The sequence below is a fragment of the Vidua macroura genome, chromosome 1, assembly GCF_024509145.1.
Source record: "Vidua macroura isolate BioBank_ID:100142 chromosome 1, ASM2450914v1, whole genome shotgun sequence".
NCBI classification, from domain to species: Eukaryota; Metazoa; Chordata; class Aves; order Passeriformes; family Viduidae; genus Vidua; species Vidua macroura.
Window position 1 is genome coordinate 41,576,012 of NC_071571.1, and position 27,152 is coordinate 41,603,163.

At 42.4% G+C, this 27,152-nt stretch overlaps 1 protein-coding gene across 1 annotated transcript; it reads left to right on the top strand.

Annotated features, from left to right (window-relative positions):
- The first annotated feature begins 660 nt into the window (after nt 1-660).
- On the top strand, nt 661-27,152 carry CMTM7 (CKLF like MARVEL transmembrane domain containing 7). Its single transcript, XM_053996241.1, has 5 exons — nt 661-841; nt 19,614-19,787; nt 22,526-22,624; nt 23,655-23,736; nt 24,086-27,152. The coding sequence occupies exons 1-5, from the start codon at nt 680-682 to the stop codon at nt 24,097-24,099; spliced, it is 531 nt and encodes a 176-aa protein (XP_053852216.1). The 5' UTR covers nt 661-679; the 3' UTR covers nt 24,100-27,152.

A 27,152-nucleotide genomic window follows, 5' to 3' on the forward strand; every position in this document is an offset into this window, starting at 1 on the left:
TCGTTAGTATTGCTGTATAATTTAATTCAAACACTGGGCCTGAGACATCTGGACAGTCCTTACAGTTTTACCTTTTGCTGCCCATTTAATGCAAACGGTTTTTATCTTTTGTGAGACGGCGAATCAGAGGATTGGGGGGCGGCAGCTTGGCAAGAGTGGGTGCCGTGTGGGAAGCTGCTGTTCGCAGCAGTGCCTCCACAGCAAAGCATCGGAGTCGGTCCCCTCCCAGCGCACCGCCGACAAACTTCGACGCCCTGAGGGGTTTGTCACCGTCCCCGCCAAGCTGCTCCGTGCGGAGCTCCCTCCCGGCAGGCGTCCCGCTCCCTGCCTGGAAAGCCTCCCTTCGGCCTGCTTCCATGTCACCCAGCTGCGCAGGGCGGGCGGCACGGCGCGGGAGAGAGCGTCCCTGCGCGGCTCCCGCTCCCGGCTGTCCCGGACCCCGCTGCCCCGGCTGGGTGCGGCGGCGTCTCCCCCGCGGCAGAGAAACCCCCGCGGCTCCGCCTCGGCCTCCCCCGCCCCGCAGCTGCCGGGGCCGGGCGGGAGCCCGGCCGGGCGGGGAAGCGCCGCGCTCCGCCCGGCCCTGCCAGCCCCGGGGCGCCGCCGCCCGCCCCGCCCCATCCCATCCCGTCCCGATCCCCGTGCCGGGCCGGGCAGCGGCGAGGGGAGCGCGGACGCAGCCATGTCGCACGGGGCGCGAGTGATCCGCACCGGGGTCAGCAGCGGGGGACCCGCGGCCCCGCCGCCCGTCACCGTCGCCTCCTCCTCGGCGGGCTCGGACGCGGAGCTCATGGACGGCGGCTATTTCCGCTCCTGCGCCGGCATGCTGAAGGTGGCTCAGATGGTAAGGGGCGAGCGGGGCGGGGGCCGCTGCCGGGGCTCCTGCTGGGAGCTCCTCGCAGCCCGCGGGAATCGCGCTCATCCCTGCCGGACGGTTCCTGTGGCGGCGCGGCCGGAGAGCGCCGTCGGGCAGTGCCGGAGCCGCGGCTCCGCGCGGGTTCAGCCCCTCAGCTCTCGCAGCTCCCAGCAGGACTGAAAGCCCACGTTCCTCTGGCAGAGCGAAGCTATGCCGTCTGTCGCAAGCCGCCTTTGCCTCTTCCTAATGCAGTAATGAGCACTACTGGCCAGACGGACGTGTAGGAGCCCAAAGTAGCAGTGTTAACTTTTTGCCATTAACAGACAGCGATGGCACCGTGATGCGATGGCACATCGTGCTGCAGTGCAGCACCTCATTCCGTAGCGTGGGTAGTAAGGTTTTAGGAGACAGCGGGGCCAAGTGCCAGTGCCCACAGCGATCTGGTAGACGTGGGCACCACAGCTGAGGCTGCAGCTCCAGTTGGCTCCGTGCCTTGTCTGTCAGAGACCTCCAGCAGTGACCCAGCGACAAGGGGAGGGATGTGGGAGATGTATGGCTGAAATTCAAAAGCAGTCGATGGTGGAACGCTGCCAGGATTTGAGCTGATGCCTTAAGTCAGTGCATGAAATTCAGCTCCATGTAGATGTGGAGAAGATTAACAGATGGATTAGCTCTTTCTCATTTTTATGGCCCATAATTTTCTGTGGGGTGATTTGTCAGCTTAATTACAGTAGGGGCAAGGATAATACCCAGGAAAGAGCATGAAAGACATCATGTACAGATACTTCCATATATACGTTTTCATCCTGCAAAAAAACTTGTGCCTTGACAGAGTTTTGTCCTGGAGTTGTTGCCTTCATCTTTTGTAAGCTCCCAGTGCCTTCTTTCGCCCTGCCTGTATCTGTCCAGTCATTTTTTAAAAGTTATGTCGATTATTAGCACCCAGATTTCTAAACTGACATTCGAAGTTAGGATTCATTATGTTCTAAGTTACTGAGTAGTAGTATCAAATCCTCAAGTTTATCTTTAAAAGCTGTCCAGTTTCTTCCAGTTCATTATTGGCTGTCATCTGGCCTTAGAAATGACCCTCAGTAGCGAGATGAAGTTGACTGTGACTGGTCATAGCTGCCTCTACCCACTGAGCATCTGCCCTGCCCTCGTGAGACCTCGGAGCTATCCCTCACTATGAATTCTGTGCAGTAGGAGCACAAGGAGTTGTCTGCTGCCTTCTTCTGGCTTGGGTTCTTCCCAAACCACTGAGTGGATCTAGGGAATCTTTGCAGGAGACAAGTAAGCATGTGTCTACATTGCAACAGAAAGTGGTAGACTTGTGCTCTGCTGATGCTTTCACCACTGTGTAAAGAGCAGTTCCTTTTATGGACTAGAAATAACTCATCCTCTCTGCCCTCCATCCTGCCCTGGAGTCTCTACAGCTCTGAGGTGTAACTCCTAAAGCTGCCACAGCATGGGTATTTGTGCTGTAATGTCAGTTTCTGGTGCACGTATTAAGTGCATGCATTCTTTACATACTTTACATATTTTCATGTGCTGGATGTAAATCTATCTAATTTTATGTAATGCTTCACATACTTTGCATAAAGTCATATTTTATCAATGCTATTGAATCTAAAATCCCTCCAAATTTAATCAAGTGGCTTTCTGTGGCGACTTTAACAGAAGTTAAAATAATCTAAATTATTTTTTCTTTGCACTCTTTCAGCTTCACCTTCTTATATTTTTATGCTTTTCATCCTGCCTGTAAACATCAGTAGGAGTTACCTCAGGTATTTAAGGAACTTTGGGCAAATGAACTTCTTGCAATATCACATATCACAATAGCACCTTCTCAAATAATTGCATAAGAAAACCAAATGTCTGTGCTGTAGCATGTAGAAATAACCATGATACATTAGTTCTAGATATACTCGTGCACACAATAAAATAGGGAGAGCTAAATATTTTTGCAATTCTCTTTTATTTCTTCTCAGACAATATTTATACCCACTGGTCCACTTGTATAAGCATTCAGTTCTCCTAGTACAAAATGTTGGCAGTAACTTTTTCTGGTAAAGATTTCTTCATTATAAATCTGTAAACATTCCTGCACTAGTGTTGGTGTGGCTGGTGGCTGTAGTCTTACTGAGAACCCTTATGCTGGCAAAGGTAAAAGGTAAGGTCATTTGGATTAGATATATATCACATTAAATTATGTGCTGGGCCTCTGAGTGGTTGTGGTTGTGAAGAGGAAACGTTAAAGGTTTTGGTTTTCCTTTCTTCCTCAGTCCCCTTTACCAAGAAGTAGAGGGTGTGATAAAGAGCAGGAACGAAACATTTCATCATTTACTGTTATGTTAAGGGCTGTTTGCTGTCCTTGCAACCTAAAAAACCCCAACAATTGTATGTATATGTGAGTGACATTAATCTAATATATGACAACAAATTGCTATGGAAATCATAGGAAGAAAATAGAAGATAATGTTACAGCTGTTCTGCTGTAAGACAGAAGGACTAAAACTCAGGATTACTGAAGAGATTGTACAGCCTGAATTGTTGCTAATGTTGGGTGTTACCAGTGCTTTCTCTTGAAATTCTGGGTGCTGTGCTGTCTAGCATAGAATGAAATTAAGAAGAAAAAAGTGTTTCTTGCCTGTAAGCCTACACAAGTTCCTTTACTTCTTTTGCTAGAGAATTTCTTTAACCTTGCAGAATGATTATAGCTTTGAAAAGATAGTGTATTTTATGCATTGACTTCATGGTCTGGGGAATAGTCTATAAATATGTTGAAAACAAAATGGAGGAGAAAATATAGTTATGCAGACTTGTTTATTTTGTGTGGCAGTAAGACAATTTGAAAGCTGCTTTTCCATATGTGACTGTTACTAACCTTAGTTGGAGCTCTTTTCAAAATCCAGACTGAACTGACATTCTGATTTTAACAGGAAATTGCAAAGTATTTCAACATCTAACTTGCTCTAGCTTGCTTAACTTGATGTTGTAAATACAGCTTTTGCTTTTTCTTTCCTTTCCTTCTCTCTTTTTTTTTTTTTTTTTTTTTTTTTTTTAGTATTTGCTGTTTTGCCAAGACCTCTTAAGGATACATGCAGGATCCTACTGTGGCCACCTTGGTTCTGTAGCAGCAGTGTACTAAGCAAGTGTGTGAGTGGGTGTGTATCAGTGTGCACAATACACTTAGACCAGAGAAACTGACTTGAATGACTTGAATTTTTGTCATCTTGCCAAAATCGACACAGGTGGCACTCTCCAGCATTCTGCATAAGCTGTGCTGGTTTGGTTGAGGCACATTTGCTTTGTGTTTGTGCTACTGCTGGCTTGTTTTATTATAAGCCTTTGTAGGAACCTCTGTTGTGTAGCTTAGCAAGTTCTCAGTAGATGGGTTCTTGGGAGTTTTTTGAGGCATCCTGTGCCATTAGGGTCAGTGGTAGGAATGTGCATTTGTATTGTCACCAGGGTGGCTCAAGTGCCAGCGTTGATAGATTGAAACAAGTCTGGTTCCACTGAATTTGTCCTGAAGCCCTCATGTGCTTTTTATATTTTTACAGCTGAAGTCTGGAGGATGCCACTGCCACTGTACTGGACGAGGTCCTGTTTCCAGCACAGCCCATGTTAGACAGGGGAGCCTGTGTAGGTGTTTCTCTCGCTTAGGCACTTGGTAGGAGTGATTGTATTACCTGTCCTGTCCAAAGCATCTGGTGCAGAGCTTTGCAGGAGTGTGACCATACAGGCTGAAGAGAGATGAGCTGAAAGCTCACATGTAGGAGAGCCATCATGGCACAGAACATGCTTGTGTAGGTCTTTCAGGCTTCTCAAACTGTTGTCGGACCACTCCTTTTTCCTGAGAGGTGCAGAGTGACCCATGGCCTTCTTTGACTCTCTTTCACCTCTCCCAGGTTGGGCCAAGCTAACTTTGGTCACAGTTCAGACTGAAGACCATTGTTCCCACAATGACACCACTGTTACTATTACAGCTCTGTCAGAGTAAGCACAGCCTCAGAACACAGGATGTTTTAAGCTAAAACCAGTGCTGATTCTGTCAGCTCAAAATGAGCCATTAGTTTCACAAGACAGAAAACAAGAAAATCAAAATTACCTTCTCAAGGCTGAAGAAAATATTTACAAGCAATTGTAATATAAAAAAAGGATAAACTCAATAAAAATTGACTTAACAACATTATTTTAACTTGTTAAAAATGCTAAAGCAATAGCTAAAGCTTTTCTGCAGAGTTTCTATTTAATTTCCAAAGTATGCCTTGACAAAAGCAATGACATACTTGACAAGTGAATGGTCAACAAGACAGTCTGTAATTCCTGAGCAACTTTGAAGTGTACTGAAACCTCTCTGGGTTATTTGTATACTAACACATAGTTGCATAATAGTATTCAAGAGAATATTTATTCGTCTAACACTGAAGTCTAGAGAATGCTGGTAGTTAGGTTGCTATAGCCAAGTTCCATTTCTGAATGTGCTGTATAATATCAGACAAATTTACTGGGGAGCTATATTCAGAAGAAGTTAAAATATGAAAAGAAAGCAGTCTGTTAGTTCAAGAAAACAATTCCTGATCAAAATCATCGATGCAAGAATAAGAAATTCACAAAAACAAGTGCTGCCTGGAATTATTTGAGAGCTAATCAAACTCTCTACTTGATCTTGAGATTGAAACATCTTTTTGTCCATGGAGGCTATTGAAGTAAAACATCTAATTCCGTGCAGCAGCGTGTCAGTGGCGTGATTTTGCTTCTGTGGTTATAAAGCTGCTCAGTCAGAAGAGAGGCATTCTAGTGATATGCAGAGGTGCTGAAATTGTAAGCCTGTCTGTGAGTCCTGTACAGACTGTGCTCTCAGGGGGATTGTGGAAAATCACCCCAAAAATATCCAAGATAAACTACTGGCTAAGCAGTGAGACACATTTTCGGAGGCCAAGGTCAGAGCTGTTGTAGCTGCTCATTATTTTTGTTGTTCTGCTGGAAACTGCAGTAAAAGGACCTTGCTGTGCATGCTGAACAAAGAGAAAGAAAAAAAATTATCTGAGTCTTAGATGGCTCCAAAGTAAGCTGGAGCACTCAAGTAAGGAATGTCCAAGCTTAGTAATTAAGCCCAGTAGGACTGGGAGGTCCTGTTATTTCCCCTCTGAGAACACCAAAGCCGGCTGCCTCAGCCAGTGATGTTTTTTCCATGCTGCTGCTCTGGGTGGCAATTTTTTCTGTCCAGGTGTTTGCGTAAGAGCTGGAAGCAAACACTGTGTTCTCTGCATGTTAACCATGGAGTGCTTGCTGGTAGGCTGACACACTTTTATTTGATGAGGTGAAATTCCACAAGCAACACCATCTTAAGGAATTTTCCTCTTCTGTCTTGTCTCCATGCAGCTGTTCTCAGCTGCAGTGATGCAGATGTCCATCAGGTTACACAGTACCAGGGAACTAATGGACCTTTATTTCAGCTCTGTGGTTTTCTTTTTCCATAAGTGTTTTTAGGGAACAGTGCAGCCATAGAGGATACTGTGGGCAAGAACAAGTGTCTGGCATAGAGGGGCAGGAAATACGTAAGTTTGAAGTGGTTCCATGTGTTTCAGACCACAAGCTGAGAATGTAGTCCTTTTGTTTTTTCTCTTGGGCAGGAGAAGGTTTTGTACCATCTGTTTTAATTTCTATTTACATCTTTCAGGAAAAAAAAAAAGAAACTCGTAATTTTTCTGATGTCAGAACTGCTCTAGAAGGCTAAAAAAATAATCTCCAAGGCAATTATAGTCATTATTAAACACTAGGCTATCTCTGCTCTGAATGTGTCAGTGAATGTTTTACTTTTTACTTATTAAAAGAGGCTTTCTAAAAGCTCAAAGTTGGAGCCATCTTTTCATTGCTTATTTGGTGCATCCATTAGAATTTGTTGCAATACATTCATTAGCAATCTCTGTGCATGTAGAGGTGATTCTTTCTGTAGAGGTGATTGAACAGGGGTCAACAAATACGTTTTCTGAAATAACAAAAAAAGGGAAATGAAGCATAGAAATTTACCTGAGATGTGTTTAGTATGCATGAAGGAGCAGAGTGAAGTATTAGCAGTGGTTTCTTAGCACATTTGTTTTATGGGAAGTTAAATTTTAAGGTGGTGTTTAAAAATCTTAGGTCACATGTTATCTGTGGATAATAAGATGTGATGAAAAACATGGATTCTTACTGCTCTGTGACTTCCTTTTAAGATGTGCAAGAGCAGTGTGTTCCCTGTCCTCACTTTGTTTGGAGATTGTGTCCCTTTGAACATCCTCCTCTCCTGCCACAGAGTGACAGACACCAGTGGATCCCTTGTTTACAAGTTCAGTCTCCATCTGCTCAGAGCCTATATATGACAGAAAGCATCTTGCCAAGCATCCTTCACTGGGTTCCAGGACTGCAGGGGCTGGGACAATTTCTTGTGTCTCACTGTGATCCAGTAGAAGCCATCAGTGAGAGAAGCATACCTGACCCTGAGGCTCTGGTACCTGCTCTGCATTACTGGGGTATTGTCCCCCAGAGCCAGACAGTGTTTCCTTCTATGAGTAAATGTTTCCTCCACTGCCCTCCCTGGGGAGTCCCTGTGAGGTGTTCGCTCAGTCCTGTGGCTGAGCTGTCCCCTTTGTGCTGTTGTTACGTCGTATGTGCTGTGGCCTTGTCCTCCTATTTTGTGGTCATATGAAAAGTATACAGCAGCCAGAAATTGCTATTTTCTGTACACAGAGTTCAGACTCTGAAGTTGCTGTGATTTTCCTTCACCCATCTGTAAGCTTCCTCTTCTTTGTGTAACTGAGATTCTTAAAGGGATCATTGTGGCTGAAACAACTCCCTGCACTGTGATGATGGTAATTTGATGAATGTAATGGCAAGGACAGATGTGCCTGACGGGTCCAGGATAGATATCTGCAGCTTTCAAAGCCAAAACAAACCTGGCTGCTGTTCCTGCAACAATAGCAGCAGCTGCAATGCTTAGGGCTTCCTCTTCTGCTCACAGCTTCCCTCAAGGAAAATGGAAGTGTGATGATGACAAAATTGAGAAGCTGCTTCAAGGAGAATTTTCTTATAATATTTTTGGCAGTTTGTTGTTTTGTTTCTGTTTTTAGGAGTACCACTAATGAGTTCAAACCCAAGTGCTGACAGCTGGGCAAAAAGTATGCTGTTAACATGAGATGACCATCAGCAGCTGCAGACTGACTTGGCCTATTTTCCTCCAGTCTGTAATCATGCTCTGCAAGAGCTTTTTTCTTTGTTTGGGAAAAGCACAGTCCCCACTTGCTGCTTTTCACCTGCTGGCTTATTGAGCCTTTTGGCTATTGCTTGAGTACCCAATTTCCTAGCAGACACAGGAGTGCTGTCCCAGCCTGTTGGAGAGGCTTGTCAGTCTCCAGGTGCTCCCTGAAAGCTGCCAGCTGCAACAGTGCCATAGGAGAATCTCCTCTATTCTAATTTTTCCCCCTCTTCCATTGCCCTTCACTTCTGTGGCACCTTGCTAAGCATCGAGTATTCACACTAGAAAAGGTTGTTCTCTGGTGTGCAAAGACCCACCCTGATCCAGCAGCCAGGCTGTAATGATGGCAGTTCATCTGGGCATTGTCTTAATGTTTTCAGGAACTCTCACCTGTGTTTTCCTGATGAAAATCATGGTATGCCAACACATCTAAGTGAACTTGGTAATGTAAATGAGTCCTCTTCTTATTCAAGGAGACCTCGCTCAAGGCTCCATTTCTGTGGCTTAGCAAAGCCCTTGCTGGGGATGATAGATAACAATTTTTTAACTGCTGTCTATGCTGTCTGTGACTGCCAGATGTCAGTGTGGTGATCTCTGAGGCAGGGAGAGATATGGCAGGTGTCAACTGAAGATCTGAATCAGTCAAGCACTAAATGCCTCAGACAGTGAGAAGGGGCTGTGTTGTGAGCAGCATCTCTAAGGGGGAGTGATGAGCAGATTGCTCGTGGAGGGTTGGCAGGTGGAGGCATGAGACATCACTGAGCCGTTCACATGGTATCCCTTGATCTCAGCAACAGCTTCCAGGAAGATGAGATTGCTGTTTGTTTTTTCATGCATCTAATTGGATAGCTTAACTAGAATGATCGTTGCCCAGGGGTACTGGGTTTTGTATGTTCCTATCTTAGTTTTAACTGTCTCTGTGCTGCTAGATGCATATTGGATATCCAGAAACTTATGGTGGAAACTTTGCTGCCTGTAAATATACACAATGTAACCTGGGCTTCTAGCAGCCAGCCAGTCTGAGCCAGGCTTGGTTGGCCAGCCAACCTGGGCTCCTTCTCTGTAGGTGGTATTGCCATGCATGGTTGGTGGATCCATTTTTAGACAGCCATGAAATTTATCTACAAGAGCTCTATAGCTCACAAGTATGGATTAAGCTCTTTCTATATTGTGTATCACTGGCAATATGGGAATTCACTTTGGGACTTTTTAATGGGCAAGCAATAAAACAGGCCAAATGATATATCAGAGAATGGTTCAGAGTGGTGGTCTCAGAGGTGCCTGGTTCCTGCAAGCAGGAACCCAGTTTATCTTCCCAGCCAGCTAGAAGGAAGTATGGCAGGTGAGGTGGGCAGTCTGGTGCAGTTGCTCTGCATTTCACAAAGCTACTCACACTGTGGAGTGTCTTCTGTCCTGTCTGACTTTCAGGTTTACCAGATGGAGAGAACGGCTGATGTGGCTCTCCAGGAGGATCTAGATGTTCTAAGTGCTTGACTTGCAGAAGACAGAGGTGTCAATCACAGCGTGCTGTGCAATTTTCGAATCTGGAGATATTTAGTTATACTAATTCCCCTCATTTTTGGCTGCTATCACCAGATACTCCAATTTCTCCTAAGGGAGTCTGGAGATTCAAGTCTCTTACAATGTTTTTTACTTCCTGTAGTCATTTGAGATGTGATTTAGAGATTCTCCCTACTATGCAAGATAGTAGTGGGGTGAACTACAGCAGCAGCCATGTGCATACGTGTTTTTTTGCAGCAATAGGGTAGTATTCTGTTGAATATTACCTTATTGCTGCAAAAAGATAATTAATTCCTTATTAATAAATGAACAAGCTACAAAGTGCAGGGTTCTCCTGGCTTTATCCAGTTGTTGCAGGTGGCACTTCTTTGAAAGTTAGAGGGAAAGCAGCTGTGTTTCCCAGAGCTGGGGCATTTGCTGTATTAAAATTTCTGTTCCTATCCTTTGCAGACGTGCTAGCAGTCAGCTGTGCCATTAATAGTGTTTTGCAGAGGAATTTATGTGTTTGGGGAATTGTTTGTAGCTTGCATTATGCCACTTGTGCAATGTTACTCAGTTGCTGCAATACTTTGAGGGTCATGTGTGCAGCTTTTACATAGATTGAAAAAACTTACTGATAGTGCTTTCACAGTTGGAATGTTTTCAATTTAAGTTGATCTTTAAACAAATTGGAAAGAAGAAGAAATAAAATTATGAGGTTGTTGTGGGTAACAAGTTTTTCTTTTTTTTTTTTTTTTTCGCTAATTCACTGCCTGATGGGAATATAGCATATTGTTTGCCATGTAACTATGAAGTCCTCAGCTTTCAGTAAGTAACATGCAGGATTGTATGGTGCCTTTCAGTGTGTGCAGGCAGCTGTGGGATTGAGGCAGGGAGCTGCATGCCCTGTGATCAGTGGCAGGCAGGACTTAATTGCAGCTAGTCATTACAAAGAATTGCCTTTTTAATGACCATGGCTAACACCCTGCAACAAGGGCTCTTTAATAATATCCTTCATATGCTGGTTCTGGGATTACCCCACATCCTTTTCTACCACTGAGGCCTGGGTCTGAGCAGATAGATAACTTCTTATTAATAGATATAGAACACCACTTGCTTGTACTTAGGATTGTCCTCTTATCTGTGTTGTAGAGGGTCTGAATAAGATTATTTTGGCTTTTCTCACCCTCCCACCATTTTTATCTTCAATAAATAGCCTGTGGATGGTGGTGCACAAGAGAAGTGACTTGTCAGAGGCCAGGCAGCCTCCTTATTTTAGCAAAGCAGCCAGACGAGAAGGAAATCTGCCCAGACGCAGGGGCTGAGAGATGGTTGTGCAACCAAAGACTGACTGCTTCACAGAACCATGCACTTGCAGGCAGCTGATTTCATCTGTCTTTAATGTAGTTTGAAATGGACTGTGCCTTTTATCTTCTTTTTCTAGTAGGGGCTTACAGGTCACATTTCCAACACTGCCCTGGAAGAATAAAATCTCAATTACAGCAGCAGTCAACATTGCTGCTTAAATTACCTGAACAAGTCTTGCATGAGCTGCAGTTGTAACCTTGGTCTGTGCTTTGCTCATCTTTCTGATTTGGGAAGCTGTTAAAAAATTATTTTACTCCATCCAGAAATATGTACTTAATAATATGTGGGTGTTGCTTCACTGTGTTGAGGTGTAACATTTGGAAATGTACAGCTGTAATCAGTGACATTTCTCCAGGGCACAGTTATCCAGATTGGCTCTTGTAGGGATGGAAAATTCCATTTACTATCTTGGCTGGTGTCACAAGCTGGAAACTTTGACTTTTTTCGTTCAGATACAAAAAGCATTTAGCTCTTATATTAAAAAAAAAAAAAAAAAAAGGCTGTGATGAAATTGCATGAAAGTCAGTGCTGTCCCTTGCTCCAAATTTGCAGACACAGTTTCTGTAGAATTGCTTGCATTAAAACTTGGGTAAGTTTTAAGACAGTGGAAATCAAACAGGTTTCATCAATTTTATGAATAGTTCTCAGGGTCCTCCTCTTTTCAGATTCAGCGGGAGGGACATTAAAGCAGTACAAAGGTTCATCAGTCCTCCAGCAAGTAAAATGGGTGAAAAAGAAAAGCACTTTCAGGTATTACCAACAGGAAACTGGTGAGCCAGAGCTGCTGCCTATAGTGTTTGTGCAGGTGTAGCACTATGCTGTATCCTGTCCCCTGACATTTTTCCCCTGAATGGTGCTAATTTTTGGTTAGCTAATTTCAGTATGTGCCCTGATGCAAGAGAGTGGGCAAGATAGTTAGGAAACATTAAAAGAGTGAATTGGGGTGCATTGCCATGTATAGAGGGAGATTTGGAAGGGAAAGAATGAGAGATACAAAAGAAGAAGAAATATGGAATGTAATGGAGGGAAAGCAGAGGAAAGGGGAACACAGAGCAGAAAAAAAAATGGAAAGGAAACACCAGAGACAAAAAGTTGTTTCTTCTTATGGGAGAATATAGCAGAGGGGAAAAGTCAAGGAAAAAAAAAATCTGAGAAACACGAGGATGTGGTTATGCATTGCATGGCAAAGTAATTAAATTAAAAGATAGAGCTGGGTGGATTATACATGAGGATGTGTATGTCCTGGTATTATGGTGAAACTTTGAGATAAGAGTTATAGTGTTCCTCTGTAACTGGGCACCTTGAGGCAATTTCGCTTCTTATTAATGTTATCTTTCCTCCCACAGTTAGATTGGCATTTCACATCTTATTTCTATATAGAGAAAGAAAATTATTATCCAGAGCTTAAAGTTACATGGTCAGATAGCAGTTTCAGCCTGGCAATTTAGTACATCATCTTGGGATTTGTAAAAACCATAGTCTGTGTCTTTCTGCAATGAAGTTTTTAAATATTGTTCTTTGTACTACCACAGAAGCTAGAAATCCAGATAAAGGGTGGGCCACATGCAGTGAGTTAACCTCAGCCAGCAGCCAAACACCCAGCCAGCTTCTCACTCACTGCCCTCCCCTGCAGGATGGGAAGAAAATGAAGGAAGGCAAAAATACCCAAGGATAAAGATAATGTGACAGTTTTATAAGGAAAGCAAAAGCTGCACACACAAGCAAAGCTGTAAATTCTTCCATTACTCTGTTCAAGGCCAGGCTGGATAGGTGGTCTAGTTGAAGGTGCCTCTGCCCATGGCAGGAGGCTGGGAATAGATGGTCTTTAAGGTCCCTTCCAGCCCAAAACCTCCTGTGAGTCTCTGATTCTATACGTAATGGTTGCTTGGGAAGAGAAATGCCATAACCCAAATTATTCCCCCTGAAACTTCCTTGTCTTGAGCTTTTATCACTGAACACAACATCATATGGGCTGGAAAATCCCATTGCTCAGCTGGAGCCAGCTGGCATTGCCAATGTCTTGCCCACTCGTGAGCTTGCTTTGGGATGAGGGGAGGGAGAAGAGAGGCAGAAAGCCTTGTTGCTGTGTGGGCTCAGTTCAGCAGCAGTGGAAGCACTGATATGTTATCAACATCACAGGAAGCCCAGCCTCTGTGAGCTGCTGTGAAGGCAGCTTGTGACACACCCACACCAGAACATCACCACTGTGCAGGGGCTTGCACAGCCACAGTGGGAAAGGGTAACCTGTGCTCCACAGTCACTGTCAGAGTAGTGAAAGAACTGCTGCACAGGGGTGGCTGAGAATGTGCAGTACTGAACAGTGAGGGATGGTCAAAGGATGAGCAGTAAGGTAGTCCGAGCAGTAAAGATTAGAAAATAGTTTATTTGCAATGTCTTGTGCATGGTGTGCTTTCTGAATCACTGCTCACAGTTGGTTATAAGTAAATAAATGACAGACAGGAAATAAATACCAATTTCCATTTTACAGTGAGCTAGGACTCATTTTTGTTTATCTTGTGTGCTGAGGTAGCAACTTAAAGCAACTCTCAGAAAGTGAACCTTTTCCTCCTTTTGCTTGTTGTGTGGCTTCCTCCTTGGATGATTTTCACACCTGCTTGTCTATTACATCTGTGATCTGTTGATTGTCCATTTGGGCTTTTTGGAGAGGGGAGCAGGGAGGAAAAGGGTGTGGGTATTTTGGTATGGTTTTGCAGGGTTTCGTCTTGTCATTTTTTGCTTCTTTGCTAGTTGGGGTATTTTTAGTAAGCATCTCTTTTCATTCCCTCTGTAAAGGAAAACAGTCATCTTGCCCTAGACATTTATTAGCAGTCCTCAAAAATTTTACCTTTATTTTACATGTCTGAAGTATTTCAAAGGTACAAAACTTTAGCACAATGCATGTGAAGTCCTTATTAGTCCTCATTTGGTGACTGGAGGAGCTGAAGTGGTGAAATACATGATTTACTGAAGTTCAGACAGAAATAGGGTTACAAAACTAGAGTCAGGATTCAAGAGTCAGTCACTTACAATTTCTCCCTTCTTGTGTCAGTGTTTGCCTGTGGAAATGGGCCTCTCATCCTCAGAACATTAGACTTTCCTTTAAGAGTATGTTCTTGTCAGTTTTGGAGATTATGTGGGATTTATGATGTGCAGGTAGCTGTGTCTGTGGAAAATTTAGTTCTCTCCAAATGTTACAGAAGAATTAAATATTGGCAATAAACCCAGAGCTTTATTTATGGCATCCATTATAGCAGGACAGTAGAAAAAGATCTTACAAAGCACTTGCACAGATTGATTCCTGGGTTATAAAATTGTTCTGTGGTCAGATAAACTACAATCTTCTACCACATGAGCAGAAAATGCTTTGTGGTGCCAGCTGGCTTGTAGGTACATGTACAGCAAAATAAATCCTTTCCTTAGTTACCCTCAGGGCACTAGTGAAGAAAATTGTACGTGTAATCTCTGGACTGGTGGGCATGCACTCCTGCCTGCCCCTTCCTTGGAGCAGGCAATTCTCTGTTAATCTGATCTCTGTTCTCTGATTCTCTTTTGCTGGCTTGGCCTGGGCTTTTCCCTCTGTGCTGGTGTGCTCCAGCACCGCGTGTTAGTGCAGGAGAGCCCAGCTCATTAGTCCTGAGGGGCAGGCAGCTCTTGGGCGGTGTTACTGGTGGCCTCTGTGACCAGTGACAGGACTGGGAGCCACAGGAGGACCCATCCAGCAGACAGGCTGAGGGTTGTGTGGCTGGCTTGCTCTGGGTCTCAACATGTGGACAGGGTGTTTGGGGCCAAGCTTTCTCTGTAACCTAATGGCATTTGCAGGACTACAGCCACCCAAGAGTGAGCATGGGGAGTTAGAGGTGGAATTCAAAGCATCTGAAATCAGGAGTACAACAGCATCTGGACCTAATGCCATGGGGCTTTTCACCAGTATGCATTTGCCTTAGGAGTAATTGGAAGTTGGATCTTCCTTCTATATATAATTTCTTCTTAATATGAAGGCATGATTCCTCTCCTTTCATTAAGAAGGTGTTGAATTTTCCTGCAGTGGAAGATTAATTTCCTTGAAGTCTTGATACACATTTTTTTTGTTGTTTTTTACTGAGTATAATAATGACCCGTGGACTCCAGATGCTCATTCTTTGTTAGGAACAAGAAGAACAAGGAGGAAACCAGCTGATTTTTAAAAAGAAACAGCATTTCCAGGGAACACTTCTAGAAGCATTTTATAGCACAGGGGAAGAGAATGTATCCCTCTTGTCCAGTCTTTCCCTATCTTCTCTTGCCTGAGAGATACAAAAGGAAAGTGTGCCATTCTGAACAGATTGATGTAATATCTATGGGCAGGAAGGAAGATCCAGGGAATTACAGATTTGTCAGCTTCACCTCAGTCCCTTGGGAGATGATGAAGAAAATCCTTTTAGAAAGCACTTCCAAACACATGAAGGACAAGAAGGTGATCAGGAGTAGTCAACACAGATTTACAAAGGGGAAATGATGCTTGACCGGCCTTACTGCTTTCTGTAATGAGGTGACTAGCTTGGTGGACAAGGGAAGAGTGATGGATGTGGTTTACCTTGATCTTGGTAAGGTTCTAGTCTCCCATAACATCCTCACAGACAAGCTGACAGGGTATGGATTAGATACATGGGCAGTGATGGATTTAAAACTGAACAACCCAGCCCAGAGGGTTGTGATCAGTGGTACAAGGTCCATTTGGAGGCCAGGCATTAGTGGTGTACCTCAGGGGTCCATACTGGGACTGGCACTGTTCCACATCTTTATTAATGACCAGGATGATGATGCAGAGTGTACTCCTGGAAAGTTGGTAGGTGATGAAAAACCTGGGAGGAGTGGCTGATGAGCCAGGGGATTGTGTGCTGCCATAGAGAGAGAGAGATCTTGGCAGTGTGGAGAAAGAGGAGTCTCATCAAGTTCCACACAGAGAAATGCCAAGTCCTGTGTCTGGAGATATTTGAGGGTAAGCCCCTGCACCAGTACAGGCTGGAGGTTGGAAAGCAGTACTCAAGAGAAGACCTTGGGATCTTGGGGGCCAATGCGATGACCATGAGCCACCCGTGGACTTTTGTGGTGACAGTGGCCAACAGCTTCCTGGGCTGCTTTAGGAAGAAGACCACATCAAGAAAGAAATAATTATATTTCTTTTTTTTTTTTTTTTTTGGTAGATCTGAGTTAATTTCCAACCAGAATGGAGTTTAGGCTTGGGAAGGTGCCATTCAAGAGGCAGATTGTGAGGATGTGGTTACCTCATCTTCAGCTCCAAGTAGGGAAAAGAATGCAGGTTCTGTAAAACTCTTGCAGGCTCTGTTGTGTCTTTTCTGTCTGCTAAGTGCTGATTGCCTTTAACTCATATTGCCTTGACTGCAAGATAGTTCCTGATCTATACCAGTGTCCCTAAGCGTGCTTCATGACTCATTTCAAATATCTGGTCCAAAGGAGAGTCAAGAAGTGGGTTCATTTAAGCTGATTGACTTCTATGAATAAAAAACAGAGTAAACAGAGTAAGAAACAGAGTAAATGTGGAATTTTATTTAAATCCAGAAATCCTTCCTTGGGGTTGATTAATGCATATGGTCTTTATTTTGTTCTCAGAAACCAGAAAGCACTTAAATAATAGTACCCTGCAATGTGTCCCTCACCACTTTTGTAATGCAGGTCTGGAGCCCGGATGTATATTTTGGAGCACACTGAAATCTTCTCATGAGCCTGACCATCACTTGACCTGTACTTGTGGTCACACTGGCTTGCTGGCTATGGGTTACATCTGTGTTGCTGTCATGACCTGTGAAGTGCTATATTGAAATGGAAATAGCAGTGCCTTGGATTTTTTTTTTTTTTTTGTGCCTCCAGTTTTTATTTTCAGGGTGTATAAACCTGCTCCCCTGAGCACAGATGCATAAAGAACACTCATAACATTTGATCACTTCAGTGCTTTGCCATTCATTTCTCTCTCTCTGTGCCACAAACTGACTTCTGAGATAGATGTTCATCTGTATCCCAGACAGTTACATGTTTATCACTTTATCACTCAGTTCTCTGGAAACCAGAATCCCAGGGGGAAAAAAAGGGATAGTCATCACCTGGTATATCATGATAAACCAGTATCTGGTGAAGGAACTTCAATATTTGTCAGTTTCAAAGAACAAGTGTGGCTCTAATACTTGTATTTGCTCGCATTCTTTTTTCAACAGGTGAGTTTTAAACTCTGACTGTATCTGCAGGCAATATAGTGTGGCAGATGGGGTACAGCTTTATATAAAGTTGTTGAGAGGGTCCCCTTTGCACCTGTCCTGTGAAACAGAAGCACGTGCCTATGAACCGAGGACACTGTTTAGAAATATCATGTTGCAAGATTTATGCTAAGAAAGTAAATATTTGAAAGAAACATCTTTTGCCACGCAGTAGTTTCTTCCTATTTGTGTGCTGAGGCACATCTAAAATCAGAGAAGGGAGAATCTTTACTAATTGGATTTGGAGTTGTTTTAGTCATGAAGAACTGCTGAAATGGAAAGCATGTTTGTTCAAATCCACAGTTCTACCCTGTCAGAAGTTGAGCAGATTCTTCATTGGTACCATGTATCTTATTTCTGAGGATTGTGACACCTCAGATGTACTTTCTCTCCTTGGATGACTCACATTCTTCTTTATGCTTCTCAATTTTTTATATCTTTTAACTGAAAAGAAAAATACTGCTATGGTTCCATGAAATTGAAAGATCTGGGTCTAGCTTAAACTAAAGTTTTTTTTCCAGTGCTTTTTATTATTTGGATGGTGGTTGTACTTCAAGAGTCCAGTCCTCCTCTTTATCCTTTGTACACTGTAAAAAAAACTGCTAAAGTTAATTGTTCATGTATGAAATGAGCCGGTGGGCAGATTTAATATTTCTGTGAATTAATGCTTCCTTCTTGATTTTTACAGTGTAATTGAAACTGGGAACTGATTATTGTGAAGACACCTAAGTAAGGGAAACTTTTTCTGGCCTTTGGCAGTTAGAGAGTGTTATCCTCATCCCACCTTTATCCAAGAGCAAGGCTCAGTACTTGCTGTGACTTGTTGCTGATCTTCCTATAGAATAAAATTTCATTAAATTTAGTTTTAAAGTACGGAAATACTAGCTGTGTCTTGCATCACTTAGAGTGTTCTCCTAGATTATAGGATAAATAATCTCCTACTGATTGTTCAGGTTAAATTATTTTTATTATTATTTAAGTTATTATTATTCAGAGGCTGAGTCAGATGACTCTGCTTAACTGACATTAAGATTCAGAGAGCAGGGCTCACTTACAGGGCTAATATCAGCTCCTTGGACTGCCACAGTAAAAGTAATAGAGCTGGACCAGGTCTGACAACAGCTTAGCCATTTGTGTGGGAAAGAATCCAGAGCACTGACTTTTTTCTCTGAAGCCACCAATTTGAGGTGGTTCACTGTCAAGACATTGATTGTTTGGATGGAGTTTGATGAAGGTGGCAGGTCCTTGTGAAGTTTTTACATACAGACCTTTTGGTTGCCCTTGTACATGCATATATTTAACCTGTCCACTTAGAACTGAGCAGGTGAAACTTGGCTAACACTTAGGGAGAATCTAAGCTATGTTGTTTGGGCGTTGGGGTTGTTTTTTTTTTCTCTTTTAATCTTAAGGAAATTATTCTGATAATGAATGCAATTGGTTAGGAGTTTGGAAGATGAGTGTGCAGGAAAGGATGGTGCAGTCTTGAAGTGCTGGCTTCCTCAGATAGTTTTTTAATGTCTAGGAGAAACACTTAAAATGTGAATCATTACAGCTTCTGGCTGACTTTGGATGAACTAAAAATTACAGTGGCTGAAAGCATGCATTGACTGAGTCTGTAATAAAAAAATATTTTAGCATATTCTCAGTAAATTTATTTTCATCACCCAGGTAAGCCAGGCTGGTGGAAGCAGCCAGATTAGTAAAATAAACAAGTAGCTTTAGATTAAAGAAAAAAAGGAAATAGCTTTTGTCCTTAGCAAGCCTACAGCTGAAAGAAGTTGTACAATAATGCTTTATAGTTTTATGTGGCAGTGTTAACGTATAAAAATTTTGGGGGTGAGGTGAATTAAATCAGTTTCTCCAAATGTTTATATTATTTACTCTGATACTGCCTTACAGTCCACTAATAGTTCTGCTCTAAGAGTGGCAGAAAAGGAAGAGTAAAACTGTTAGCTCAGGTCCTCTTATTGTGCATGTGAGAAATGTCACTAAATGAAAGGGAAGGTGCATGTGTTTCATGCACACCTCCATTTTCACAGCTTCCAGTGGACTCCTTCTGAAAGTCTCTGGGGTTCAGATGCTTCAGTCACTGGTGCAACTCCAGGCATTCAGTTCAATTTCTCTAGACCTCTTCTGTTGTACATAGAGACATCTTCAAGTTGAGCTCTTCAAGCTGAAACTGCTGCTTTCCTTCTGGCCATTGGCCCTTTCACCAGTCCTAATGGTTGCTTCAGTTCATTTATCAGCTAATTATAAAACCTTATGTTGCTTTGTCCTTCATTTGGTTGGTGCCATCCCATTTACATTAGATGTTTGTCTTTTGTTTCTAAGAGCCATTTTGTTGTGCTTAAAATCATCTCCACGAGCCTCCATAGTGATCACCTTGAATGTGCCTTTTGTCTTCCAGATCTCACTGCTGATTGGATTCATCAGCGTCAACAATTCTCCATGGACAGATTACAGTGCATACAGCTTCTTTCAGATTGTCACCATGTGCGACTTGGTTATGATTTTGTTCTTCTATATCATGCACATTTTCAGAGTCTACAGGAAGCTGACTTGTGTTAGCTGGCCACTCGCGGTAAGCCTGGGTTCCTCTTCTCTCTTGGGGATGGGACTTTCTCAGTCCATTCCCATGTGCTGTCTCACAAAGACAGGCCGTCTTGCACTCAGTTCTTTTTTACCTGCTATGCAAATCCTTTTGTTGCTTGTATTCAGTTCAGCAGATTGTGTAACTGTAGGATTTTCAGCTGATTTGGATTTGATTCTGCCCTGCTTTACACAGACATAAATCTAGATTTACTATATGGAAGGCAATAATTTTATTAAGAGACAATCGAAAGGAAGCTACTGATCATCAAGCCTTCAGCAGATGGGTCCTAGCTCAGGTCATTTATAGCAGCTCAGGGATTGCTAAAGTACCAAGTCATAGCTTTAGAATTCATGTACTACATCCTGTCCCAAAATAAAGTCTGTGCTATTTAAATCAAATGTGCCTCTTTTTGGTATGGTTTTAGATAACTTCTACAACAACAAAAAACAGTAGCTTCAGCCTGATTGCCGCAGCCTGGTCACTCCTGGGATATCCTACAGGATGTTCCTGCTCATTGCCATACACATCCATCTCTCATATCCTAGCAGAGAACCAACAGGCAGCACCAAAAATGTGAGACCTGAACTTCCTCAGTAGCTCTAATTCAGGTCAGCTAACAGAACTGTGTTCTGCATCCTAATGTGGAATGATGGATTTTAACAACCTGTTAGAGCATGCCTCCCTTACATATATGTTAGTTCCACTGAAGAAGGACCAAAGGAGTGGGGAAAGCCAACTGGAGAGATAGAGAGGAATTTTTAAACCCAAGAAGTGGTTGGGTGGTGGTTAATGGAAGCTATGTAAGTAATTTAGATCTAAGATAACAGTTTGTCCATCCATCCACTTATAACCAGAGAGAAAAATTTAATTTTCTTTTTAGCTGAAAATATTGTTAGACTTTTTTTTTCAAATGTGTGCCACCACTATCTGTTTCTAAAGGTACTTATTTATCTAGAGATAGTACAGATGCAGGGATTCAAATAAAGGAGTGAAGTAAGCTAATAAATGACAGTTTTGCAGAGCAGCATTTAATGTGTGCATTGCTGTAACAGGACGATGCTATTTTTGCCTCTGCATGGGCTGCTTCTGGGGTTTTTTTTTGTGGCGTGTTTAATTATTCCTCAACGTTCCAGAGTTTAAAGTTTGTGGCTGCTCAGCTTCAGAAAGCTTTACAGGATGTGATGCTTTAACATTGCTGCACTGTTACAAAACAAACCTCATTTTCAGTCACATTTAAGTATCTTTAGAACAGAAGAGGAAGACTTGAGAGAGTCTGGGAAACTACAGCTAGCATTTGGATGAATTTCTTGGCAGGATCTTTACATTGCAATCAGGGGTGTGATTTGCAGCCAAAAAAACTGAAGTGGTTCAAGAGGTTGTTCATTGCTGACACCTTTTAAAGCTTGGAAGTATTTCTCCAGAGGGGCACTCCTCCGGCCCTGCCGGGGGTTGGCTCTCCACCTAATGTGGCCTTTGATGACTCTGTTGCAGCTTTGCCCATCCCTTGGATTCCTCTAAAGTAGTAGCCTGTGTACACTGCTTTATTTGAAGTCTCTAAGGAGGCAATGGCATGTCCCATTTGCCTGCTGCGTCATGGGCTAGTCAGAGAAGCCTCCTTATGCATATAATTTATTCTGGCAAATGCAAGGGTTGAAATTTTGATTACCCGAAACAAGTTTACAAATTAGGAAAGTAACTTGTGGTCGCAGAGTCTACTTTACAGGAAATATCCTCCTCAGCTCTTTTTAACACCTGAGCAGAGTGAAACTGGCATGGTAGACTGTTCATCTTCTGGGCTTTCCCTGGAATATTTCCTTTGGGACTATATTCTATCTTCTGGTTTGAGACAGAATCTCTCCTCTCCTCTCCTCTGCTTTGTATTTGCTTGGCTCATGCTGGTAGTGCAATGCAGATAGAGGAAGCAGATATCCACCTGCCCCACCCCACCATGCACAAGAAACAGCCCATACTCAATGTGCAAACACTTGCACTGGTTGTCATAAGCTTTGTGAGGATTCAAAATCGAAATCTACAGATAACCCCTGGTTGTAACAAGGTAGAATTGACTCCTGGACTGATACTTATCATATTAGAGAAGAATTTAAATGTGATGCCTTGGTCCTCTTTCAGAAAACCCCATGGCATGATGTTTTACTGCAGCTGTGCTTTTCATGGCTTCCCTCCCTTCCCTGTGGTTTCCAGTCTCAGTTGATGTAAGTTTTTAGTAAATGCAGCAGTAGATCCAGTGCTTACTTCCTACGATTATCAGAAGTAGGAGCATTTGGTTTTCCACTTATGCCATTTCATATAGGCTAGAGAAATATGTCCTTAAGGCTCCTTCCTTCCTCCAGAACCATCTCTTTAAGTAAGGTGTATACTTGATGCAATGAAGTAATGTGCTGTGCTGAATTGAAAGGATTGCATCCATACCCAGTAAGTAAATCCTATTCCACTAACATTAGTAGACTCAAACTGTTCTTTTGTGAACTGAAATTGAGATTTGGTATAAAATCCACTCACAAGGTGAATTGCTGGGGTTTAGTTTTGTTTTTTTTTCTTTGTTTTGCTTTGCTCTTTTATTTTTTTTTTTTCCCTTTTAGCCTATGTTTTGTCCTCTGGGTTTGAGGGTTTGAGTCATCTCTGCCAACTTACTTTCTTTCTGAGATACATCAAAATGCTTTGCAGATATATTTCCCTTCTGATGCATGCTGTGCTTGTCTTTTCAGGAGTTTCTTCATTACTTAATTGGTACAATTCTGCTTCTCATTGGATCGATTGTAGCAGCATCCAAGAGTTACAATATAACTGGACTTGTGGCTGGAGCGGTAAGACTGTGTTTATTAAGTTTGACACTTTTAAAATTGCAAAATATATTAAGTAGGCCATTGGAAATCTATCACTTGTACCTCTGTTTTCTTATAGACTTGCCTTACTTGTGTCTTGGTTGGGTGAACAACCTTCTAGCTCATTTCAGTGAATGTTCTGCAACACAGTGCCAACAAAAATATTTTGTTGTCAGATGCTGGACTCATCACTAAAGTTGGTATTTGTCCTGCCAGAGTGTTGAAATCAAAGGCTTCTGTTTTAACTCACAGGAACTAATGTGTTTAGGTGAAGAATTAAGACAATTAATTTCTGACAAAAGACTGTTGTAGCAGCTGAAAATTACCTACAGGATTTCACTCCTCTTTTCGGCTTTCAGCGCTTCCTGCTCCTGAACAGAGCCCTGTTCAAGATAATTTCTCCTGAGCTAAAACCCACTGAGGCTCTGAGCTGACTTCTGGCAAGTGCTCTCTGCTTCTCTTGGCTGGAAGGCTTTACATAGAGAGGCATGACTTCCAAGTGTGGGTGACAGTATTTTCACACCAGCAGGACCTGAAATACAACTCCTCCAGAATAAAGAATTACTTTCAGAAACTTAGTCCTGACGGTGCAAACAGACTAGGAGACCTACCTGACTTGTTTATTTGGCAGACAGCGGGGAAAGACTTGTTTGAATGGAGCAGTAAAAGAGCAGTAATCAGAGGTGCTGGAAACAATCTTTTCTGTGTGGCAGAATCCTAGTGAGAAGTTTAGAAATTGACACTCCATGCTGCTGTCCAGCTTCTTCTCCCTCCTTGTGCACAACTCTCAGTCTGTCTTTCAGTTTTGACAAGACATAAGCTGCTATTATACTACAGAAACTTCTGGGATTTTTAGTCTTTTGTCAGAATGGAGTAAAAAAACCCACTATTTTTTGTGTCTGTTAATCCCATAAAATGTATAGCTGAATATACAAAAGTGTCCATACATGTATGGAATATGTGTCATCTAATGCTCCATAAGTATTTGTGGTTTGTTTGTTTTCTCATCCAGACTTTCGGGTTCCTGGCTACAATACTTTGTGTTATAAGCATGTGGTCATCCTACAAAGTTTCGTGCATCACACAGTCAACAAGTAAGTATCGTGCTTAGTAACTGCCAGAATGCTTCCCAAAATGAATATTTATATTTTCTGGCACAGGGCTGTGTCTACCTGGAAGGATCTATTAATGCCCTGGTTGTTGTGACTCAGAATTACTCAAAAAGTAATAATTCCAAATTTTCTGTCATCACAAACGTTGTCACAGCTACTGACAGCTGTTAACAAATAACTACAAGAGCAAAATAACTTGCAAATAGTGAACATAGCAAAGCTTTATTTTCTCCCTCCCCCACCCCTTACCAAAAGGTTTCCAGTGTGTTGCTTAATAAATTGGATGAATTTGTTTGTGGCAACACAAGTGACACTGTCTTCCTTTTCAAAGATGCATCTGTGTGACTCCATCACCTGTGCAAGACGTCTGCCTTACAGAACAGGATACCAAAGAGGAGTGTCCACTACTGAGGAGAGAGCCGTGGGTATTTTGTTACTAGCTGGACAAGCTGGTAGCTTTGGAAGTTCTACTTGAATTCCTATGCAAAACAATGTTGTGAACCAAAGTTTTTTTGCTCCCCCCACCTCCCCCCACCCAAAGAAGTTTATAATGGAGAACCTGCTTGTTTCGGAGAAAGACAACTTCTATCTCTCAAGCTGGGCTGTGGCTGTTTCCAGCTATTTGCAATAAGTGTTATTTAAAACTCATTTGGACAGTCATTTGGCTCTTCTTTCAGAGGGACAGAAAAATTCCTTCTGATTTCCTCCATCTGTTTACACAAGGGAAATCCTGCAAATTCCTACCTGATTCTTAACTTCCAAGGATTATACATTTAACAAAGGAACAGTTACAAACTAATTTGTGCCTGGATAAGCTGACTCAAGCCTTTGTTACCTCTTTCTATCAGAACTGTGGACTTTTTCTAACATCAGCTCAGCCAGCATCAAAAATTATGAACTGCAACTTGAAAACATCATTGAATGATGAAATCAGGGATTTTCTCCATGAATTTTTAGTAAAGATTATTCTTAAAAAATCCCCTTGCCAAATACAGGAAAATATGCACCCAAGAACATATATTTAATATTTTATGGGTTTTTTTTTTCTCCTTTTCATAGTAAGACCACTTCTTTAGAAAATTTCTGTGCATTTGCTATAAATTATTCGCTTTGTAATCTAACAGTGTTTATGGAAAGCCCATTGTGAATGGAGCAATGTGCTTCTTTCTCTCTCTTACTTGTGGTATTATCACTTCCTCTGCCTCAGCTGCAATCTGTGCTCCTGGGGACTCTGCCCAGAGCCTGGACAGATAGAACAGTTCAGTTTTGTCCAACCTGGTATCATAATGAAATTATATGTAACTTCAGTGCTGAGACAATGCCTTCTTGGCACCTTTGTCTTTCCTTTTGCAATCCATCTCTGGTGAGCTGGAAATTCTTTGTAGGAAAAAAGGAAGCATGGGCCTCTCTTCCTCTTTTGGTGCTTCTCCTATCATCTCTAGTGTGAAGTAGAACTTGGTTTATTCTGTCAGGATAACTGCATGATGGTGCAGCAGAAGTTGGGTTTATACAGTTTACCAGGGACAGTCTGAAGAAAAAAGCATTTTCTGGCCTCCTATGTATTTTTCTATTTGTCTGAAATTCTGCATCAATACTGCTAAGTAATTTAATAGTTCTCTCAGAAAAATTTTTTGTGCCTCATGGAAGGTCAACATATATTGCTGTTTGTTGCCACCTTTTTTTTTCCATCCTAATATATGTATATTTTCTTAAAATTTATTTTTAATTCTGACGACAGAAAATTGGCCAACTGCTAAAGTGTCAAAATTTTTGAGTAAGTAAATGAAAACAGCTGAGTAGATAACTTGAAGAGGTAAGAATCCCCCTCCTCATGGTGCAGTTTCTGTGATTCTTTTTGCTATTCCTTTTCAAAAGTGTCCTATTTAGAACAACACAGAGCAGGAAACAATTCGAAAGCACAAAATTCTGGTTTTAGTGGATGAAGGTACATACATTCACACCAAGATAAAGTGCTTCAATATTAATACTGAGTATTATTCAAATATATTATATAACAGGCAGGTATATTGTTACGAATTTCATATTGGCTATTTCTTATTTTTCTACAATGTTCAACTTCTGCCCCCTACCTTCAGATGATGTGTTTTGTGTTTAGTGAGAAATGAGCCATTTTTTTTTTTTTTTAACAACCAGAATTGAGCATAGCTCAAAGGCCCTCTGGCTTAAGAGAATAAAAATTCTTCTCAGCTGGGAATCCATTGTCAGCAGTGTCAGTGATAGCTCAGCTTTCCTTGTGCTGCCAGCACAGGACCAGTCAAATGGCCTTATGTGACAAGAGACTTCACTCTGGGCTCTTTGAGTGAAAATACCTACAGAAGAAGGTACTCACACACACACACACACATACATGTGTGTGTCTAATTTTTTGCAACAGGGGTGCTTGATCACCAGTCCTCCTGCCAAGACTGACTTTACAGTTTTTGGAAACCAGCACTCTGACTTTAATTTGGACTAATATGACAGACGTTTAAGGATACAACCTCTCCTGTTCCCCTAGAAGAAAAAGACTGTGTTATTTCTCCTTCACCTCCTGAGGTATCACCTCAGATTGACAGTAGGAACCTTCCCACAAGCCTTAAGCCCACTTGGCAATCCTGTGGCAAGCAGTGTTCTGCTGCAGAGAGTGAGAATGCAGCTGAGACCTCAGCGCTGCAGTGCCAACGGGGAGAAGCACCTGCTAAGGATTGGGGCTGGAGCCTGAGCTTGCTCTGCAGAAAAGGCTGTTTCCACTTTCCCCTGGAACCATGCCCCCTCTCCTGGCACTATACTAGCTTTTTTTTTCCAGCCTCTCACATCACTCTGTCACTTGTCACCATATGGAGAAAAAAAAAAAAAAGTCAAGAGGAATTTCATGCAGTCTAACAACCAAAGAATTTCTGAACTATGTTCTGTGGTCATCCAAAGAATATGTTTTGCCGTAAGTGCACTTGCTTATACCAGATCAAGAGATGTAAGTTACCAGTTCCCTTTTGGTTTTTGTGCCTACTGACAGGGCTAAAATATTCCTGCAGCTTTGGCTATTGTGACAGTGCTGGGTCCACAGACCCACCAGATGCTCCTAATCAGGATGCTCTCAGGCTGGAAGACTGACATCTCTGCTGCCAAAGTTTTCTTGCTTTCCCCAAATCCTCCTTGTGAAGCATGTCTACCAAGAAAAGCACAGATTTTCTGTTATCACCAGCTCCATCGGGGGTTGTTGAATGACAGCTCCGTCTGGCAGGGAATTCGACACCTCTCTGCTGTACCTTTGCCAGCAAAAGTGTTTTAAGTTTCCTTCAGTGTCAACCTGGTTCTCAAAGCTCCATCTGTCTGCAACTTTGTCAAATATGGGATTCCAGCTGTTTTAGAAATAAACTCTGTTAGTTGTTTGGGTGATG